The sequence below is a fragment of the Rhamphochromis sp. 'chilingali' genome (assembly GCF_963969265.1).
Source record: "Rhamphochromis sp. 'chilingali' genome assembly, chromosome: 8".
Lineage (NCBI taxonomy): Eukaryota > Metazoa > Chordata > Actinopteri > Cichliformes > Cichlidae > Rhamphochromis > Rhamphochromis sp. 'chilingali'.
Window position 1 is genome coordinate 19,901,055 of NC_137935.1, and position 18,307 is coordinate 19,919,361.

General features: G+C 40.7%; 1 protein-coding gene across 2 annotated transcripts in view; it reads left to right on the top strand.

Moving 5' to 3' along the window:
- Positions 1–1,692: 1,692 nt before the first annotated feature.
- The window catches only part of limk1a (LIM domain kinase 1a), a 53,981-nt gene continuing 37,366 nt past the window's right edge, over positions 1,693–18,307 (top strand). The window contains exons 1-2 of one of the 2 annotated variants that reach the window (XM_080888978.1): positions 1,693–1,934; positions 4,925–5,024. In XM_080888978.1, coding sequence (XP_080745104.1) covers positions 1,877–1,934; positions 4,925–5,024 — 158 coding nt within the window. In that variant the 5' untranslated portion in view covers positions 1,693–1,876. Of the gene's footprint in view, positions 1,935–4,924; positions 5,025–17,628; positions 17,752–18,307 lie in introns of those variants that run through there. The other variant, XM_080888979.1, reaches the window with a different exon arrangement.

The following is an 18,307-nucleotide window of genomic DNA, read 5'->3' on the forward strand; positions in this document are numbered from 1 at the left end:
AATGCTATACTCACACATGAGAAAACAGTGTTTGGAGACTGCAGTATAAGCAAGATTACTGTGATTTGTGTGCTTTGAAGACGGAGACCGGGTATGCAACCACCCGCAGTGAGCTGCCGTCCTCGTTACCATTTTATTGCTGTCTTTAGTGCGATAAGACTGAATCAGTCTGCTATGAATCTGCTGGCAATTACATGTTAATACTACAAACCTAATTATACAAACCTGTTGCCGTCTACATTTACATAAGTCATCCAGTGGAAGTGAGTCCCTTACTGCAAAGAGACGTGTTACAGAGGTGTTGAGGTCATCCAGACTCACTCAGAGTTACAAAAAAAAAGGGGGGGGGGGGGGGGGGATCCATCGTCACCACCACGTGGAGCAGGTGCAGAGCCGAAAAAATGTAAACATAGAAAAGAATTAACACACACTGCAGAGCTCCAGCTTCCTTATTTATTGCATCTAGTAGTGTGTGACGTTTCGACTACGTCTGCTTTTCTTCAGATAATGACACGTAGGACGGCACCATCTTAAATCGTCTGTGATAGATCACATGACCATGACCAATGGCAATAATATCCAATCAGAACCATGTCTTATAGGTCTCACTCAGATTTATTCCAATAGGTTGATAGTCTGTCTGCATTTGAATTTGAGTTTGCCATTTTATGTCCACTCTAGTGTCACATGGTAGACCTGCACCTCAACTCGCCTCCGTATTTGTTGTGTGAAATTGGCACTAATTTCTGTGCGTTTCAGAATTGCTGTGAGACGGTGGCTGATTGGGTTCTTTTAACTGAAGCTAGTTATATTTGATTGTTCTTACACTCTGGTCCTTTGATATTTCACACTACAAACGCTGCTGTTTCACTTGTGGCCCTTTGTGCACGTATGTTAAAAATTCCAGACTGAAGAAGGTTTGAATTAAAAATATTTTTTATGTTTGCATTCTGCTGTGGTTCTGTGCTTTGTACAATTGAAATTCAGAGATGATTCGGTGATATAATCATGCTGTACACACAGAATCCGTGTGTTACACTGAACCATAAAGGAAAATGGACGTGTTGACTGCGTTGCATTTAAGCAATGACTAAAATCAGTAATTACCATTTTGTAATTTCTGAATTGTGCGCTCAGGCTTCCGTTTCGTGCCTGCTTTACACTTCTTCGCAGAGCTAACTGATTTTATGGCTCCTAAATTAAGCCCCAGTTAATCTCATGAACAGCAAATTTCACGATTTAGACATCTAATAAAACCTCAGTTTTTATACTCCTGACTACACTGCAGCTGCTTTTAGATTTGCCTTCATGGGTTTAAAACCAGCCAACCACTTCATTTTATTTCCCTTCGTTACAGCTTCTTTTTATGTTGCACCCTTTGCTTACACTTTGTTTGCACTTCTATGAGACACTTAGCAGCTACTTCCAGCACCTCCACCTATCCCATATCTCAACCCCTTTCGCCACTATCACGCATCAACGCGTTAATATTTTACCTGCCTTTCTACAAGAGCGCACTCTGTCTACTTGTAGTTATCTTGTAGTTACTATGGTGGCGTTTCTGCGCCGTCTCCCCCCACCTACCCCTCTCCCCTCCGTCCCTCCTCCACCAGACTTTATTAAGCAGGGCGTGTTTGTGGTTGGCCAGCCCCCTGTTTCCTCCGCACTGCTCGGCAGCTTCATTGGTCAGCGCCTCTCTTGAATGAAGCGCCGCAGAAACGTGCAGGCAGCGAGCAGAAGGAAGCTGTGTGGGCCGCCGCAGGGAGCGACCGACGCGCAGCGACACGACCCCCGGGCGCGTTGCGGTGTGTGTCGGTGAACACCGTTTATCCGTCGAGCAGAGGCAGTTGGCTCTCTCCCGGAGCTCCGCGTGTGAATGAGGTTGATGCTGCTCTGTTGCACCTGGAAGGACGAACGCATGGGAGAGGAGGAAGGTAAGGACCTGCGTGCTGGTTACGCGCTTCGGCTTTTGGGGCGGGCGATGCGGAGACCACGGCGCACTCCCTGCTCCTCGAAACGCAGAAGATGCTCCAACAGAAAAAAAAAAGCTGCACACTGCACCGTTTCTGTGTTTACTGTACAGAAATAGGTTCGTGTGCAGGGAGCGCCAGGCTGTGCCGCAGATGAAGCCATTCTTCGAGTGGATGCGGCCAGCATGTTTGTATGCAACGTTCACCCTCAGGCCACCACCACACTCTTCATCTGCCGCCAGCCTTCTCCAATAATCCAGCATGCAGTGCTTATAAACAGGTTGTTACGTGAGAAGTAACTGTCCTTTAAGAGCTTCCTTCATGCTGTGTGAAAACACACAGATGGCAGAGTTTCCTGTTGTGCCTGCACCAAACTAAGACTCCCACAGACTCCATGATTAACTTAGGGGTGTGACCGGTGTAGATTTAATCGTTTAAAGCAGCCAGATAACCTTCTGATCTCATTATTAATGAAGCTGTTTTAATTGTATGTTTTTTTAATTCATTGTTTTCTGGATAGTGATTCAGGAAGCTATGGCTCGAACAGCTGGTAAACCACATTGTTGATCTATGTGTGTGTATTTTGGCATGTGGTGTGAGATAACTGTGCACACCGAGCTGTCAGTCAGCTTCACTGAGGTGAACAATGGGCGTCCTATGTAAGGTTTCACTTTGCATTGCAGTGTGGTTAGCTAATCTGGAAGTGTCTGCTTTAGGTCAGAGCGGGCGGGGCGTACGCACCTGTACCTGCACAGGTTTTACAGTTTGTGCCAGAATGTAGGTGTGTTTCTGTTTGCCTTGGCAGCCCTGTCTGAAGTCAACAGGAGGAAAGAGATCATGCAGAGAAATGCTCCACAATAAAAAATGCTATAAAAAAATTAAAAAAAAAGATGGTAAAAAAGTGTTTAAAGAGAGAAGGCTGGAGGAGTGAAGAAGAAAAGCATTAGCACCAGACATCAGCACCCAAAGCTCTGCCAAAATGGCTTTCAGTTCACAGGATGGATGAATAATTGAAGCTGTTGTGCAGAGTTAAGTTTTATCAAGACTCTTCCACCAGTATCCAGATTTCATATTGTGGCACTTTTGAACTTAACCTTGGTCAAAATTGGGCCTCTTTATAGCTGCTTTGTATGTGGAGAAGTACTCTTGTTACTTCTTGTTGAAATGCCATGATGAAGAGGTGCTACGCTCGGCTGTTACTCTGAGGTGACAGTCGTGATGTTACTCTTGGGTGTACCGCAAGTTCAGGAGCTCAGCAGTGAGAGTAATGCGGGGGAACCTGAAGCAGTAGCATCTGTGCAGTTTTATTCTTTACAAATCAAAACAGCATCCCCACGGATGGAATGCTTTCAACTGGCTGCCATGTTTGTGTTTGCTGTTACTCACTGAGTCTTGCCGTGTGACTTTTTTTAGGCAAATTAACTCAGGCAACAAATGCATCTAACACAGCATAACGTTGGCCGCCGCCTCGCCCTTTGCACCAGATGAACCCTTACTGCAGGATAAATCGTCCCAACTCTGCCAAATTGCTTTTTTCCTGAAACTCTAATCATAATGAAGATTTTCCTAAGAGGTGGAATCTTTGATCTGCAGCTAATAAGATTCCTCTCATGGAAACGACTCTTATCAGGAAAGAAGCAGAAGAAAGCCGATGTCTGGTTTAAATTGTAAGGAAAATATAAAATGTTATTAGCAGGCATGTTATTAGCCTGCTAATAACTATGTTATTAACTATGTTATTAGCAGTTTTGATGATAACTACATTATTTTAAAAGCGTACATCTACCTGCCATCATTTTATGCATCATCTCAGTTTCTCTTTAGTTTCTTTGTGTCGTTTCCTGCTTTTACAACACGCACCCACGCCTCCACACTCATGGTGCGTTAAATTTGAATTTGAAAGTAGGAATTTCTGAGTTTCCAGTTGGGAATTTTCTTCTGGAATGGCCCCCCTTAATCTGAAGTTCCGAGGCAAATACAATGCAGCATCATCATCACCCTGATTTCTACACTCGATTAGTTTTGGACTTGTTAGCCAAGCTTGCTTAATAGAATAGCTCATTTCAGCTGCTCCCTTATTCACAAAGGGGTCGCCACAGCAGGGAGCTCCACATGTTTGACGTGGCAGATTCTCACACTAGATGTGACACCCAAGTGAGTCTGTCTCTCCTCTGGGACTGAACCAGGTATCTTTCGCGTGATAGAGATATGTGTAAACCATTACACTATAGAGCAGCTGTAGAGCTGCCAAAACAGTGTTTCCACCGTTTCCTCATACCCTTTCGAGCAAGGTTATGGTAGAACATCGTTAATACTTGTGCTGTGGCTCATTCTGTGGCCTTTTGTACAGGTAAATTGTGGGGGAAAAAACCCAAAACAACAAAAAAAAAAGGAAAGTTTATGACTAGAAAAAAGGGATAAAACATCCAATTAGAGGTAGGTTTGGAAAAGTAAAATAAAAGCCTTTTATTACTGAGCATAACTACCTTTGGAAACCTGGATGTTTTATGCCTTTTGGTCATAATATTTCAATTTTTCTCATTGCCAAAGTTTGAATATTATCCTATAATTCTAGGCAAAAAATTGTGTTTCTTTAAATGTTATGATTTTTTTTAATAAACAAGAGTTTTTCTATTAAACAGGGCAATGCAGCAAATTAGTGGTTTTGCCCCTGCTGAGCCGTATGCTCATTAAAAATGCCCCTTCAGATGGTACATCGTTTCTGCTCTGGTGGTAACGGTGGAGGAGACGCTGTGTGGTGTGTTTGTTTGAGTTGTGTGTTTTTAGAGCTGGGTTATAAACCAGCAGTGATAATTTGCATAGCCAGATAAGCGGTGGAGAAGGCATACAGACAGAGACACAAACACACATCTCTTTGTGCGAACTGTTTATAACTTTATGTTTAATGAGCTTTAATATGGTGATATCAGCACGTCGGTCTCCTGTCATTACAGCTGGAGGAAGTTTGCCCGTGTGCGCGGGATGCAAACAGAGGATCTACGATGAGCAGTACCTCCAGGCCCTTAACAATGACTGGCATACCGTCTGCTTCAGGTACTTTCAGCACAAACAGCAAACCAGACTCAACATATAAACCCAGACTTTGAGTGCACACACGTCTTTAAGTCTCACTGAGTTTTTGGCCACTTGGGAACAACACTGAAATATCACAGTGCATCTTGCTTATTTATCCATCCTACAAGTCCATCCAGCTAGAGCAAATACAGGTCAAAAGTTCACTGGCGTTTAGCGCTGTTCATAGAGTCGACCTGAAGGGGAATTCTGCCTATCAATTAGCTGCTAAATGTTCCACTGTGTTCAACAGCCGGTTACCAAGTGTCTGCTGAATGGTATATTACTGTGATTAATATATCACTCATTATTACTGCTTTAAAGGACAGCGAAGGAGTGAGTGAAGTGAGTTAATGGTTGCACATATAAGGCATAAAAGTACCCTAGAAAATAAAATAAAAATACCAAATATTTGCTGTTTTCAGTGTTTAAAAGTCCTGTGAGTCCACAGTCCAGTGAAAACCCTTTCTTTCTTAAAATACTGGTTCCACAGGAAAATAAAGGCTAAGCAGTAGCTGGATGTTGCTAATCATATCCACTGTCTGTCTGATCATCAGTTTACAGGGCTGAAGCATTCAGTGTAGGTTAAAGAGCCCGACAGCATGGCTTAGGCTTGAAAGGTTTCATCTGAACAAACCACAAGGCTTCTGGAATAATGTCCTTTGGGCATGTTTGGCTGTAATGTACAAACACCTCATAGCAGCAAACAGGCACGGTGGTGGAGGGTGATTATTTAGGCTTGTTTTCCAAGCATAGAACGTGGGCACCTATTAGTTATTAAGCTGATGATTAACTTCTCTGTACATCAAAGTATTCTAGAGTCAAATATGAGGCCATCCATCTGACAGCTAAATACTGACGCAAACTGCGTCGTGCAACTGGTCAGTGATTCCAAACACAGCAGCAAAGTCCAGACCGAACTGAAATGTTGTGGCGGGACCTTAAGAGAGCTGTGCAAAAAAAATGCTTGCAAACTTCAATGAACGGATGTAATGTTGTAAAGAAGTGTGGGTCAAAATTCCTCCACAGAGATGTGAGAGACTGATAAAGTTATTCCTACTAAAGGTGGTTTAATGAGCTAGTTAATCATGGGGAATATTTATTTTTCACAGGACTGCAGAGAGTCCCGTGAGAAACTTTATCTTTCACATGACTGTGCGATTAAAAAATGATCAGGTTTCAGGATGTTAGATAAACCAGTTTATTCATATCACCTTGGGAAACTGTAATAAAGATATTAAATGGGAGAAATAGCTGGCAAGTTGTGTAACAAGTTTAGTTTTTTGTGGTTTCAATGTAGGCTTTGTACTGCAGCATTTCCTGGAATTGCTACTGTTACAGACTCGTTCCCAGGCATGTCTGTGCCTGCTTGTGTTTTCTTTCATTTCGAGGAGCTAAACGTTTTCGTGTTATTGCCCATAATCACATCTTGTTCCTTGTTTAATCTTTCTTCACTGTAATGCTAACACAAGTATCCTCCTCCCACCACCTTTTCTAAGAAAATCTCCTTAAATCTGATCTGTATTTTTCTCACAAGCGTTTCCTTTTTGTGGGTGAAGGTAAAGGTAAAGTTTCAGATTTTGCTGTGTTTTCTTGTACTTTTAGTTTTTGATGAATTCTGTAACAGACATAACCTAAAGTAGTCCTGGCTGCAGACCTGCGTCAGACAAGTGATAATGTCGAAACCTTCACATGATGCAGTAATGAAACTTTACAGGTGCGTAGCTGAGATCAAAATGAAAATTTGGTGTTTAAAGATGGGTGTGATCTAATTCACAAACACTGAGCAAAGACAGACATTGGCATTGTGGCTGTTGAGACATCTTCTCTAGTTTTGACCTGTAAAATTACAATGTCATGACACCTTCACAGTAAAGAAATTGCAAAAGATGCAGATACACATAGACACAAAGTCACTAGCGGTTTAAACAAGTCCTGACTGGCTTACAGTCAAATGTGTGCTTCTGAAAAATGACATTTAACAATCTGAGAGCTGAGTCAACTCCAACCCTAAGCCATTACATTTTGTAATTTGCCTCACTTATAAGTGTCTCCTTTAACATTTTGCTCACAAAATATGCGTACTCGATTATTTTTATGAAACTATTTTACCCATTGTGTATGAGAAAAGTGGAGATGGGTAATAATTCAGGTCCGTTTCCACTTCTCTTGTCTATGGTGTGCCACAAGGTTCTGTTTTGGGACCTTTATTGTTTCTTTTATATTTGTTCCCTCTTCAGTACTTTTCGAGCACTTTTAAAAACTTTTCCTATCATTGCTGTGCAGATAACATTCAGTTGTATCTCTCTTTTAAGCCACACAATATTTTTAAGCTTCAGGCGCCATTGAAAGTTAGACGGTAGACCTTTTTCTCCAACTTAATGAAGAGAATATAGAAGTGCTTGTTTGTGCTCCTGACAGATTTAATGAAAACTAGGTCCTCTGGCTACATTTGCTACATTTTTTGTCAGGAACCTTGGGATGACCTTTGACTCTCCTTTCACTCTGGATGGTTACGTGAAATCTCTGGTTTGCTCCTGTTTTTTATCACTTAAGAAATACCCCCAAGCTGAGTTCCATTGCGACATGCTCTGACCTCATCACATCTGGATTTCATCATGGCTGCAAGACTTTTAACTATTTTTCTAAGTACTCACGTGTCGCACTGTTGTTAATTCAGTTCCATTAGCTTCAGAGTCCACTGGTTTTTGCTTTTGGAGCTCTGCGTGGACAAGCACCAGCAAACATCAGACAACTTTTACATCCATATGTCCCCAGTAGGCTTCTGAGGTCATGTGATCAAGACTTGCCATAACAGCTTTCTAATAAGCTGGTACTTTACCACATTACCTAAGCAGTTTCTGACGCGTGCTCCACAGTTGTGCGCTCAAAATACTCACAAGTCCAAACTTTGCCTTCGCCTCTTCATGCAATTCTTGTCCCAGTTGACTATCAGTTATGCAGCCTAACCTTACATTGTTAACTGTTGCATTTTTGACCTGAACGATTTAACCCCTTCCCCTTAAATCCCCTTAAATGCAGTAACCCAGCAGGTAACTGCCCCATAGTGTGCAAAAGACCAATAACAACAAAAACAGCATGTATAAATAAAACTTTATTTAATTCCTAAAAACATACAATACTTATAAAAAAATTTATATTGTCTTTAAGTTTGCCATATGAGTGCTGTTCTCTGTACTTTGACTTCATTACAGATAGTTACAGAAACGTTCAGACTTGACCTGTCTGAAAACCTGTTACGCAATTTTATTTACACAAACCAGAGCAACTCATAGAGGCACTCGCATACCTGAAGTTGCTCAAGACTTTTTCTCCTAATCAACCAAAAGGAGTCGTTCTTACTCCGATGAAGCATACGTTGGTTGAACTCTTGCGTCAAACCTAAAGCCACCCCCATATGAACATTTCTACAGTCCGTGGATTTGGAGAAATGAACAAGCAGGTTTTAGTTTCTGACTCAGATTCTGGTAACTTGCACTACACCATGTTGTGTGTGGGCAGAGAGACTGTGTGTGTCTCTGTGTGAAAGAAATCTATTAACATTTTTGAATTTTAATTGATTTTCATGAGCAGAACTGATCCTATCCTGGTAGACAAAACACAGAAGTTTTTAACATTTCTGCAACTGAATATCAAATGTTGGAGCTTGCATTAGAGTCCAGATCCATCCATTCATTAAATAGATTTAATATTTAATAGGTCAGTCTTCTTCTGTATAAACAAGCTTCCAGCTATCACAAAAGACTTTATGGTCTGAAAGGAAAGCAAAGAGTGTTGTTCGTCTCCTGTTACTTTTCATCCTCTCTGTTAAATATCTTTCATTAGGAGCTCTTATGTTAAGACTGCTGCATGCTGTCCTAAGTTTAAAAGAAAGTTAAAGTGCAGGCGTCACTTAACATTCAGTCAATGCAGCCGCCTTGGGTCATGTGACACGAAGCTCGGAGCAGACAAATTAAGACGTAGTCGCAGATGTTTCAGATGCACTAATGGTGATCGATTCCTTCAGCAAGGCAGAGCCAAGGAAAAATGTGTTTTTATGAAATACCAGAAATAATCAGGTAGATTTCTGGGAGGAATTTCCCTGTAGTAAACATATTAATTCTGTAGATTTCCTCCATCATTTCGCTACTCCTTTTAGTGGTCGCCACAGCGGCTCATCTGCCTCTATCTCACCCTATGCCTAAAATCCTCTGTCACACCAACCCTCTGTGTGTACTCCGTCGCTACATCCATTTAGCTTCTCTGTGGTCTTCCTCTTTTCTTCCTGCTCAGCAGCTCCATATTCAGCATCCATTGTTTAATATTTTCCTAATTAAACTAAACTGGATATAAACAGTCCAGGACTGTCACTTAGTTTCGCGAGTGGAGATTATTAACTTTAAAAGTGGGCTTATTTTTAAATGACTGTTTAGTTTTTTTGATTAACAGGACACAAACGCTGTCGCTGCTTTTCTTACTGATGATCTTATGTAACGTTTCCTTCTCTTTCTCTCGTCTCTACTCATCTCACATCCTTCATGGAGATAACCTTGTTTGTGAGAAGCAGGAGAACAAACAGCCACTCGCTGAGGAGTCCTCCTGCTGTTTAAGCACTCAAAGCTTCACAAGTCAGCCTCCGTGCCTCTGATCACTATTACTTTATCTTGTTTTTTTTTTTAATTTCATAATTAATTAAGAAAATAAAAAATAATCTGAGACTGAAAAGATGATTTCTGAGTGGGTTCTGACCAAGATAGAAAACAGCTCAGGCAGAATAGTGCATATAAACACATGCACACAATGGTTTACACATAGAAGTAAATTAAATGCATAAATAATGAAGTGTACTGACGTGAGGATTAAAAATGTCTTAACTAAAGCCAAAATAAGCACTGTAGGTCAAACAGGGTCAATGATGGTCACGTATAACAGATGTGACTACCAGATGTGACTTCCACCAAATGTACTATAATTCATCCTCAGCAGTTTGAAAACCAGCTTTTCAAACTGTTGTATAAACAGAGGTTTTTTTTAGTGTGTTTTAGGGGTTTTTTTGTTCCACACTTTGTTATCCCCTTTCCCAACCACACTGCCTACATTACCCTGAATGCAACTCAGACACCGATGTATATTCACAGATTTGGGTGCGCTATCATGAAAAAGTACAGACATGAAAACTACAATTCATCCAGTGCCCACTTGAGGCTGGCTGCAAGTGAGTCAATTCAAACAGACTCCCGTGGTCAGTTTTTACATCAATTTGTAATGTTTGTGTATTCTGAAGACAGATAATACGGCCTGCTGTTAGGAACAGGGCACCCTGAGATCTCTGCCCCATTTTTAGAAGTGAAAGTGAGGTACTTGGTAGTTCATCCACCTTTACTGTTTATGGATGCAGCATGCTAACCAACTTTGCTGTGATTGTGTCCGTGCTGTAAGACTTTTTCCCAGTCTGTTGTAGCATACTCCTCAGACATTATACAAATGTGCTGGGCCACCGAAAGATTATATATACAGCAGCTGCTTGGCCATGGGAAACACATGCAATGAAACTCCCGGCACGCAGACCGTTGGTGAGGTGCATTGTACCCTTTACGTACTGTGTAACGTTATGCACTCTGCCACTTCATGATGGAGTTCCTAAAAGCTTACACTTTGCAGTAATACAAGTTAGAGTTGATCGCTCCATCTAGGATGGAAGGAGTTTCACAAAATGACTTGCAGAGGTGACGTCCATTTAAGCAGTGCTTAATTTAAGGAGCTCTTTAGAACAAACAGTTCTTTCACAAATTTTTGTAAAGGCAGACCCCATGGCTACATGCTTCATTTTATACACCTGTGGCCGATAGCTGCCCACACACAGGTAGAAACTGTGTTTAATATGGGGACTGGTAGACAAAGACAAAAACTTACTAATTCACCCATTCTTAGTATTTGAAATAAAGTTTGAGGGTCAATATAGCAAAAGGTCATTGGAGATATCCTGGAAAACCTAAAGTAATGGCAGGCATGGAGGTCCTGGTGGTTATGTCTTTCTTATAATGTCAGTCTGTGGATAATGCAGAGTCACCTGTCTTCGAACAGAGATGAGGAGCAGTTGAAAAGGTCACATTCTTCTAATACCACATTGTTTTTCCTTCATTTAAATTTTGATCAGTAAATTACTCAGATGATATCACCACATGTGTAGACATAAATTCTTTAAAAAGAGAATTTTAAAGGTTGAAGAATCTTCGGGGTTATACAGAAACAAATACTAATACAGAGCTGGTGCTGCTGCCTAAATCTGTTGGCCGAACGGTGTAGCTGTCATCAGTTGGATCGGCTTACATTCAAACACACTCGCAGTGCCTCCACTGGTCACAGGTGGCACAGTGCAGCTGTATCTCATCTACAGTGCAAAGAATTTGCATGGAGACCTCTTCTTGGTCATTGTTAACGGGCATCACATGTAATCAAAAAGCCACATTTCACTGATAGTAGCTTCTAATAGTTGCACTGACTCAGCTTTATTGTCTATTGATTTTGACCGGCTGTAAAGGTAGTAAATGTCCAGCTGCGTTTTCGAGTCTTGCCTGTTTTCGTCAGTTCATCCGAGCTGGTCAGTGGGTTGGCTTGAAACTCAGCTCTGAGTGGGTCATTAATGATTTCCTCCTGGCCAGATATCTGAATGGGAAATCTGAGGAGGGCATCCTGGCGAAGGGTTGAGTCCACAATGGTTTGTGGTATCTATATGCACAGTGAGCACAGATAGGGAGTTACAAATGACTGAGAAGGGCTGCTGCAGGTTTCTGTGCATGCTTTTTCCACCCTGACTTTTAAAGTAAAAGCACTTTTACTTGTGTTATCTGCTGTCAAGAGCCTCGTGTAGCTGATTCAGACGTGAGCTCTGTGTCAGCTCCATCACACTTGTTTGAGGTGTCAGATATCAGCTTGTAGCTTTCAGCCCTTCTGCTCCTCCACCATGTAGTGATGCTACACACACCAGAACTGTTGAATTAATAACAGGAGAGAAGCTGTGTGTGTGATGGAGGTCTGTAAAAAGAGAGTTTTCCCCCTCGAGAGCACAAATGGATAGAAATTAGAACAGGATCTTCAGAGAGAAACAGATTTCCATGGTAAATGAAGGTTGAACATTGGTGGGAAAGTGAGGAGTGGGACAGGGACTTTCTGGAGCTTAAATCCTAACCCAAAAAAGAAGTTTTCCTCTGAAAACAGCAGGAGCTAGGCTTCATGGGAAATCGCAGTCAGGCTCTCAGTATGAACTGTTTTTTTTTTTCCATTTACATCAAAGCTGAACTGCAAAACAACATTAATTCATCCACAATATTTATTCATCTATACTGATCTGAAACTTCCATTATGTTGATTTATTCAAACATGTTGGTTGTAATTTGTTACTCAGAGATGTGTGTTACAGGCTTTCTTTCTTAAATATGATCCACATGTTTGACTTTACGTCTGATGCCCATCCTGAAGCTAGCCTTCTCATTTATCTGGGCCTGTGGCCCCCTTGATCACCGTAAACAGACTGGCCATGACCTTTGACCTCACTTGCTGTACTTTCACGTTTTTCTGGCCTTTTTCAGCTTTATTTGATAGATACAGTGAAGAAAGGACAGGAAAGCAGGGTCAGATAAAGTCAAAGGGCTGCGGAGTCACATGTTGGGCCGGTCGCTTTCTTCCGTATGGCGTGTGGTCGCCTGATTAACGCACTGAGCTAAACCAGCACCCAATAAACAGTACTTTGATGAATAATAAAAACATTTATGGCGTTTTTAATGGCTTGTAGTTAATTTCTTGCTGCCCCGGCACTGAATAACCTTCACTAACGTTTCTCATTTTATCTTGTGGTGAGTTCACTAGTCCGACTAAAACATGCTGAACGTCTCAGTGCTTCATGATTTTTAATTATTCATTTATTCATTATATCTTAAAAGGACCATAACGAGTCAGAAGGCAGCGAGAGTCCCTTTGTAAATTTAATTGATTTGAAAACCTTAAATTTAGGAATTGAACAACTCCATGGAAAAATTGTGTGGATCAGGATCACTATGAAAGGAGTGCACCTCAAACTGCTGTGGCCTCTCTGATTTAGGGGATAGGTTGGTTTCTGCTCTTCGTCTGACACGGCCATGTGTTTGTCTTGTAGTCTGATTCACCAGCTTACAGTAAAGCTAAATAATGACTTTTCTAATTTAGAATAAAAAATAAAACTGCTGTAAAATGAGTTCATTAAATCAGATAAAGCTGAACTGAAAATCAATATTTATTTTTCCCTCTGAACACTCGACTGCTGCTGCACTTTCTCTCCAGTGCGCTGCAGCCCCTTGCTGCTCGCAATAAAACCATTTCTGCTTGACAATCAATAAGCTTCTGCTTATTTAGCACTTTAGATAAAATCCATTTCATTCATCCACCACATCTACACATGTGCACGTCTGATCACCTGCAGTGGGTTTTTTTCCCTGATGCTGATAGTGCACAAATGCTTATGTGTTTCCACACTGTGTTATCAACAAACATGGAGCTTTTTATGATGGTTTAAGGAAGGATGAGTATACTTTAAGTCTGCTGCTCTGCCTGCACTGTGGGGCTCACACATTTACGTCTCCATCTGTCCTGTACGCTTACTCACATCTGCAGGACAAACATTACAGCCCTCGACGAATTTTAAAAAGCGCTTGAGATCGTTTATTGGTGGCAGCGCTCTGCGATACTCATTGTGTCAGTGACAGAAAGCATGAAGAGGCTGCAGTGACTCAGCTGCTTTCACCTGCAGATGAACTCTGCCTGGTAACAGAAGCTCCAGAATGTGACGGAGACTCGACGTCAAGTAGTGGCAGGCTGAAAGGACAGAAAACTGCCTCAGGAAAACAAAGTCGTTTTAAATAAAGGTTTGTTAAAGATTAAACAAGGATTTGACTAACAGAAAATACTGTACATCCTTTCATATACAGGGCTTTGCAGAAATCTTGAACGGTCCCTCATTTTTTAATGTTTTTGCTTGCAAGTTAGACTTTCTTGTAATTTTTTAAAAGTGGTCTTGAGCAGTAGTTCTGCAGGCTTTCCAAAGGTCTTTCAGAGTTTTTCCATTGGAAATTGTCTGCTTTTTCACTCATGTAAGTCCTGTCCTTGTACCTGAGCATTTTTAGAGGAATTTCCTTTTTGTTAAGCAACTTAACACTGATCATTCAAGCTTATAAAAGGCACCTCACTCAAGAATTAAGCAGTGTTGTGTCCACACATAACAGACAACGTGGCAAAGAAGCTATTTTAAACTGTATCTTTAGACACGTTGATACTGGCAGCCTGTGACAAAAACACAAGTTTGTTTCCATTCTTTTCTATTGAATCAGGTCATCTTGACCATGTCTCCAGACCTAAAAGCATTTAGTTGCTGCCATGTGACTGGGTGACTAAACATTTGTGTTAATGTCTTGATGCATGATCAATCATCTGGGTAAGGAAATCCCAGAAAACTGATTCTGTTCATCTAGACGTTGCGTTCTTAGTGGGAGTACAAAACCAGTTGTACCTAATAAAGTGAGTGCTGAGTGTATACTCACACAGAAATCTGATAAGGAATAAGACACAGGAAACGAGACAGGGCTGAACACAATCAATGAAGTGAAGACACAGAGGAAGCAAAAATGAAACAGGCCATCACAGAGAGCAAACTACAAAGTAAGACAAAGGATGCTAATCCTAGCCCAACCCGCTATAACAAGAAAACGTGTAATAGACACGCCGGTCCCCTGTGTCCATTATACGAGAATGCAGAATTTGCAGTAAGCTACAGTAACAGCAGTGGGAGCTATTTTATTTCACGCCAACATGAAAATAATCACAAGTGGGTGTTTGAACAGACATTATTAAGACATTTACACTTATACACATATTAGCCCCCTAGCTTAATCGTTTCCGGCCCTAGAATTTACTTAAACCGTTTTTTGCTCACTACAGACTTTGTATCTCCCCCTGCTGGTAATGCAGTTTTTGCCTAGCCTCAGTACAAAGTATGGGCAAGGAAGCACCCAGGGATAAAGGGGGGAGGGCAATGACAACAATCTTAAAATACTAGACACCTGAGGCCTGTAACTATGAAGCAATATTTAATGAAGTTACCCAGGTAACTAGAATTAATCCTCGGTTTTGATCATGTTAATGTGGGTCGTTTCTCACTGTGGTATTTTGCCATGGTAACTCATGCTGCTGTAGAGCATTTCTGAAAGATCCCTGAGACTTTGGTGCATGGTGAGTAGGGAGAGTTTACATTTTTTTAGTACTATTCAAAGTTTTTGTGTTTCCCCTGAATCTTCTTATATGTAACCATTTCATTTTTTAAATTAATTTTTTGAAAGCAATAATATGATGATCCCAAAACAGAGCAGCTATCAGTACTTATTGATCCCATATCAACTTCACACATAGTCGAAGCCTTTGTTTGATTTTTTTTCCTTACACCACCGAGGCTGCGGTTTAAAGAATAAAAACTGAAATAGTCTTTTAAAGCCTAATTTAAAGAAACACTTGATGATAATCCATCGGATTATCTCATGTGTTAATGATAGAGTTGTTGGACTGACAGTCAGCGTTTTTGCCCGCTATCTTTCCTGGCTTCAGATAAGCTAAACTGTCTTAATGTAGCCGCTTTTTGACAGCCTCATTGGACAAAGCACTTAAAGTGCACACATGTTCATTCAGTGCTTTAAATATATGGTGCTCTTTCTTTCATGTTGCTGCTTTCGGTCAACCTGTTTAACCTATTAATATTGGAATAATAGTTTCATTTTCCTTTGTGAAATCAGCTGCTCTGCTGGCATCACCCCCGCTTCCATGTGAACATGCAGGGGACACCCTGGGTTAACATACAGAGCAGATAACCGATTACTGGATTGCTAATCTTAGGGTGAGTGACTCCAGATAACAGAAATATACCCCAGGTATGCTGAACTCACAGACCTCAGAAAACACAATGACAACTAACCCCCAGAAAAATCTCATTAAAATACTAATACTATAAAATATTGAGGAGATTAGAGCAGTAATCCTAATCCTAAATAACAAAAAAGAAAACTTAAACAGAAACTGAAACTTGAATAATTCTCTAAGTGTTCAAAACCACAACAAATCACACAAAAGCTCTTTTACTGGAATCAATAAAAAACTGAGAAAATGAAACCAAACAGAAAACACTTCCCAAAATAACACTGAAACTCCAAAAATCCCAAACATGCACAATAATTCTGTCAAACAAATGAAATGTGTGGAAAAATATAGCAGCAGAAAAGTAAAACTTGAAGCGCGAGTGTTGCGAACTTCTTTTGTAAGTAAATTACTTCACTAAATCTTTACCATGTAAGCTTATTAGCTGCCTCTAAAGTGCTGATGGAGCTCTAACTTATGGGGGCTTGTTTACGCTGCTGAATATATATACTTTTTTTAAAACTATTTTACTATTTTTATATTTTTTCCTCAAAATTTGGGGTTATGTCAAAATTCTGACTTACTCAGAGGGTTGAATCAAAATTATTATTAGACATAATAAAAACATATGACTTATGGATGCGGTGGGGGGGGGGGGGGGGGGGGGGGTCTGTGGCAGACACAAGCTTCATTCATCAGGGCTTCCACAATGAGGGGCTGACCAGTGAGCAAGCGGTAACTAAACTTTCAAAATAAGAGCATGGCAATTGTTTCCTTGAAAACAAATGAATAAAAAAATGCTAACCTGTTTCTGTTTCCTGCAGGAACAGTAATTTGTTAACATGATTATGTGCTGAAGGTAATTTGATGTGTGGACTAACTGTGACTGATTCTATTTCTGAACTATCTCAAACATATGTTGATTGGCTGATATCAGCTTATCACTAAAGACTCTGCTGTCTGACTGGTTTGAATGTGGTTACTGTGGAAGCTTGTCTCCACCGCTCAGCCAGCGTAAGTCAAAACTTTAGGTTATTATCTCAAATTTGGAGTTAGTTACCTCAAACATTTGGACTCCAAACTTAGGGGAAAATATCTCCAAATAAAGAAATAAAATTGAAATTTTAAGTTACTAAATGAGACGATGACCTGAAATTTTGAATTGGGTGGCATTTTTTCCCTCCTTTTTCTGGGTTAGAAACTAGCTTCAACGGGTTGCTGATTTCTCTGTGAGTAAGGTTACACCTTGCTCAGGAGCTGCTTCCTCTCTTCACCTCACCCCATCCTTCATAAAACGAAGCTCTCTGGTGCTCCTGTGAAGAGGTTGGTAAATCTAATAGTTTGAGAGGCCGTGGAAGGGTTTAATAGATGATGGATAAGAGGAAAATTTCATTTGCTCCGCCACAGCCTTTAAATGTATTGACGAGTGCAGGAAATTTGCCTCATGAAGTTTCAACAGAAGAAATGAGCTGCTGCGAGGAAGGCAGGGCCACTGTGGGCAAAGCCTCTGCTGTCACAGGGTCGAGTCTCCCAGAGGACGAGAACAGGAAGTGGCTGATAAAGAAGTGTGACCCTCTCTATACACAGCTGCACTCAGAGAGGAAGCAGAGGAAGGGAGAGACACTGACGCTTGTGACAGCGAGGCCGTGAAGCCGGGCGAGCTTAGTGAGTCAAACATCAGAGCTGCTGACATGAGTCTGTCTTCGGACTGTCTAAACAACGCCTTTGCTCCCTCGGGTGACATGTCAGCAAAGAAGCAACACAGCAGGCAGCCCAGAGTGTGAGTGCACCCATCAGTCTATGTTTATAGATGATAACAATGATGTTTGAGCTGCTGAGAGCGAAACAGAACTTTAGCTTGGATGTAAGTCGTGCTCCGAGCTTATTCGAAAACTCTTGTTTAGTCCAAAGTACTAAACAAGTGTAGAACTTTTTGTGGACTTTTTGTTCTGGCTGTCTTTTTGTTGGTCTTATTTGACAGTGTTGCAGTTTTCAAAACTTTATTTAACCCTATTGACCTTGACAAACCATTATTTTCCAAGCTGATGAAGTGTTTAAAGTATAAAATATATAAAAACTGTTTAAAGGAGGATGTTTCTGTTGGACTAACTGTTCAAAAGTGTACGCGACCATCGTCAAAACTCAAAATCTTCATTTTCGCATTATAAATCATTTAAAAAATAATTAAATGATTAGACTAATTAACAGGAACAGATTAATGAAAAATGTATTTGCTTAATTCTGTCAAAAAAGTTGGACTAAGAATTGAGTTTATGGCTAAATTTGTCCTAAAAAGTAACTTGTAACTAGTGATTATTTTCACTATGGATTTATTT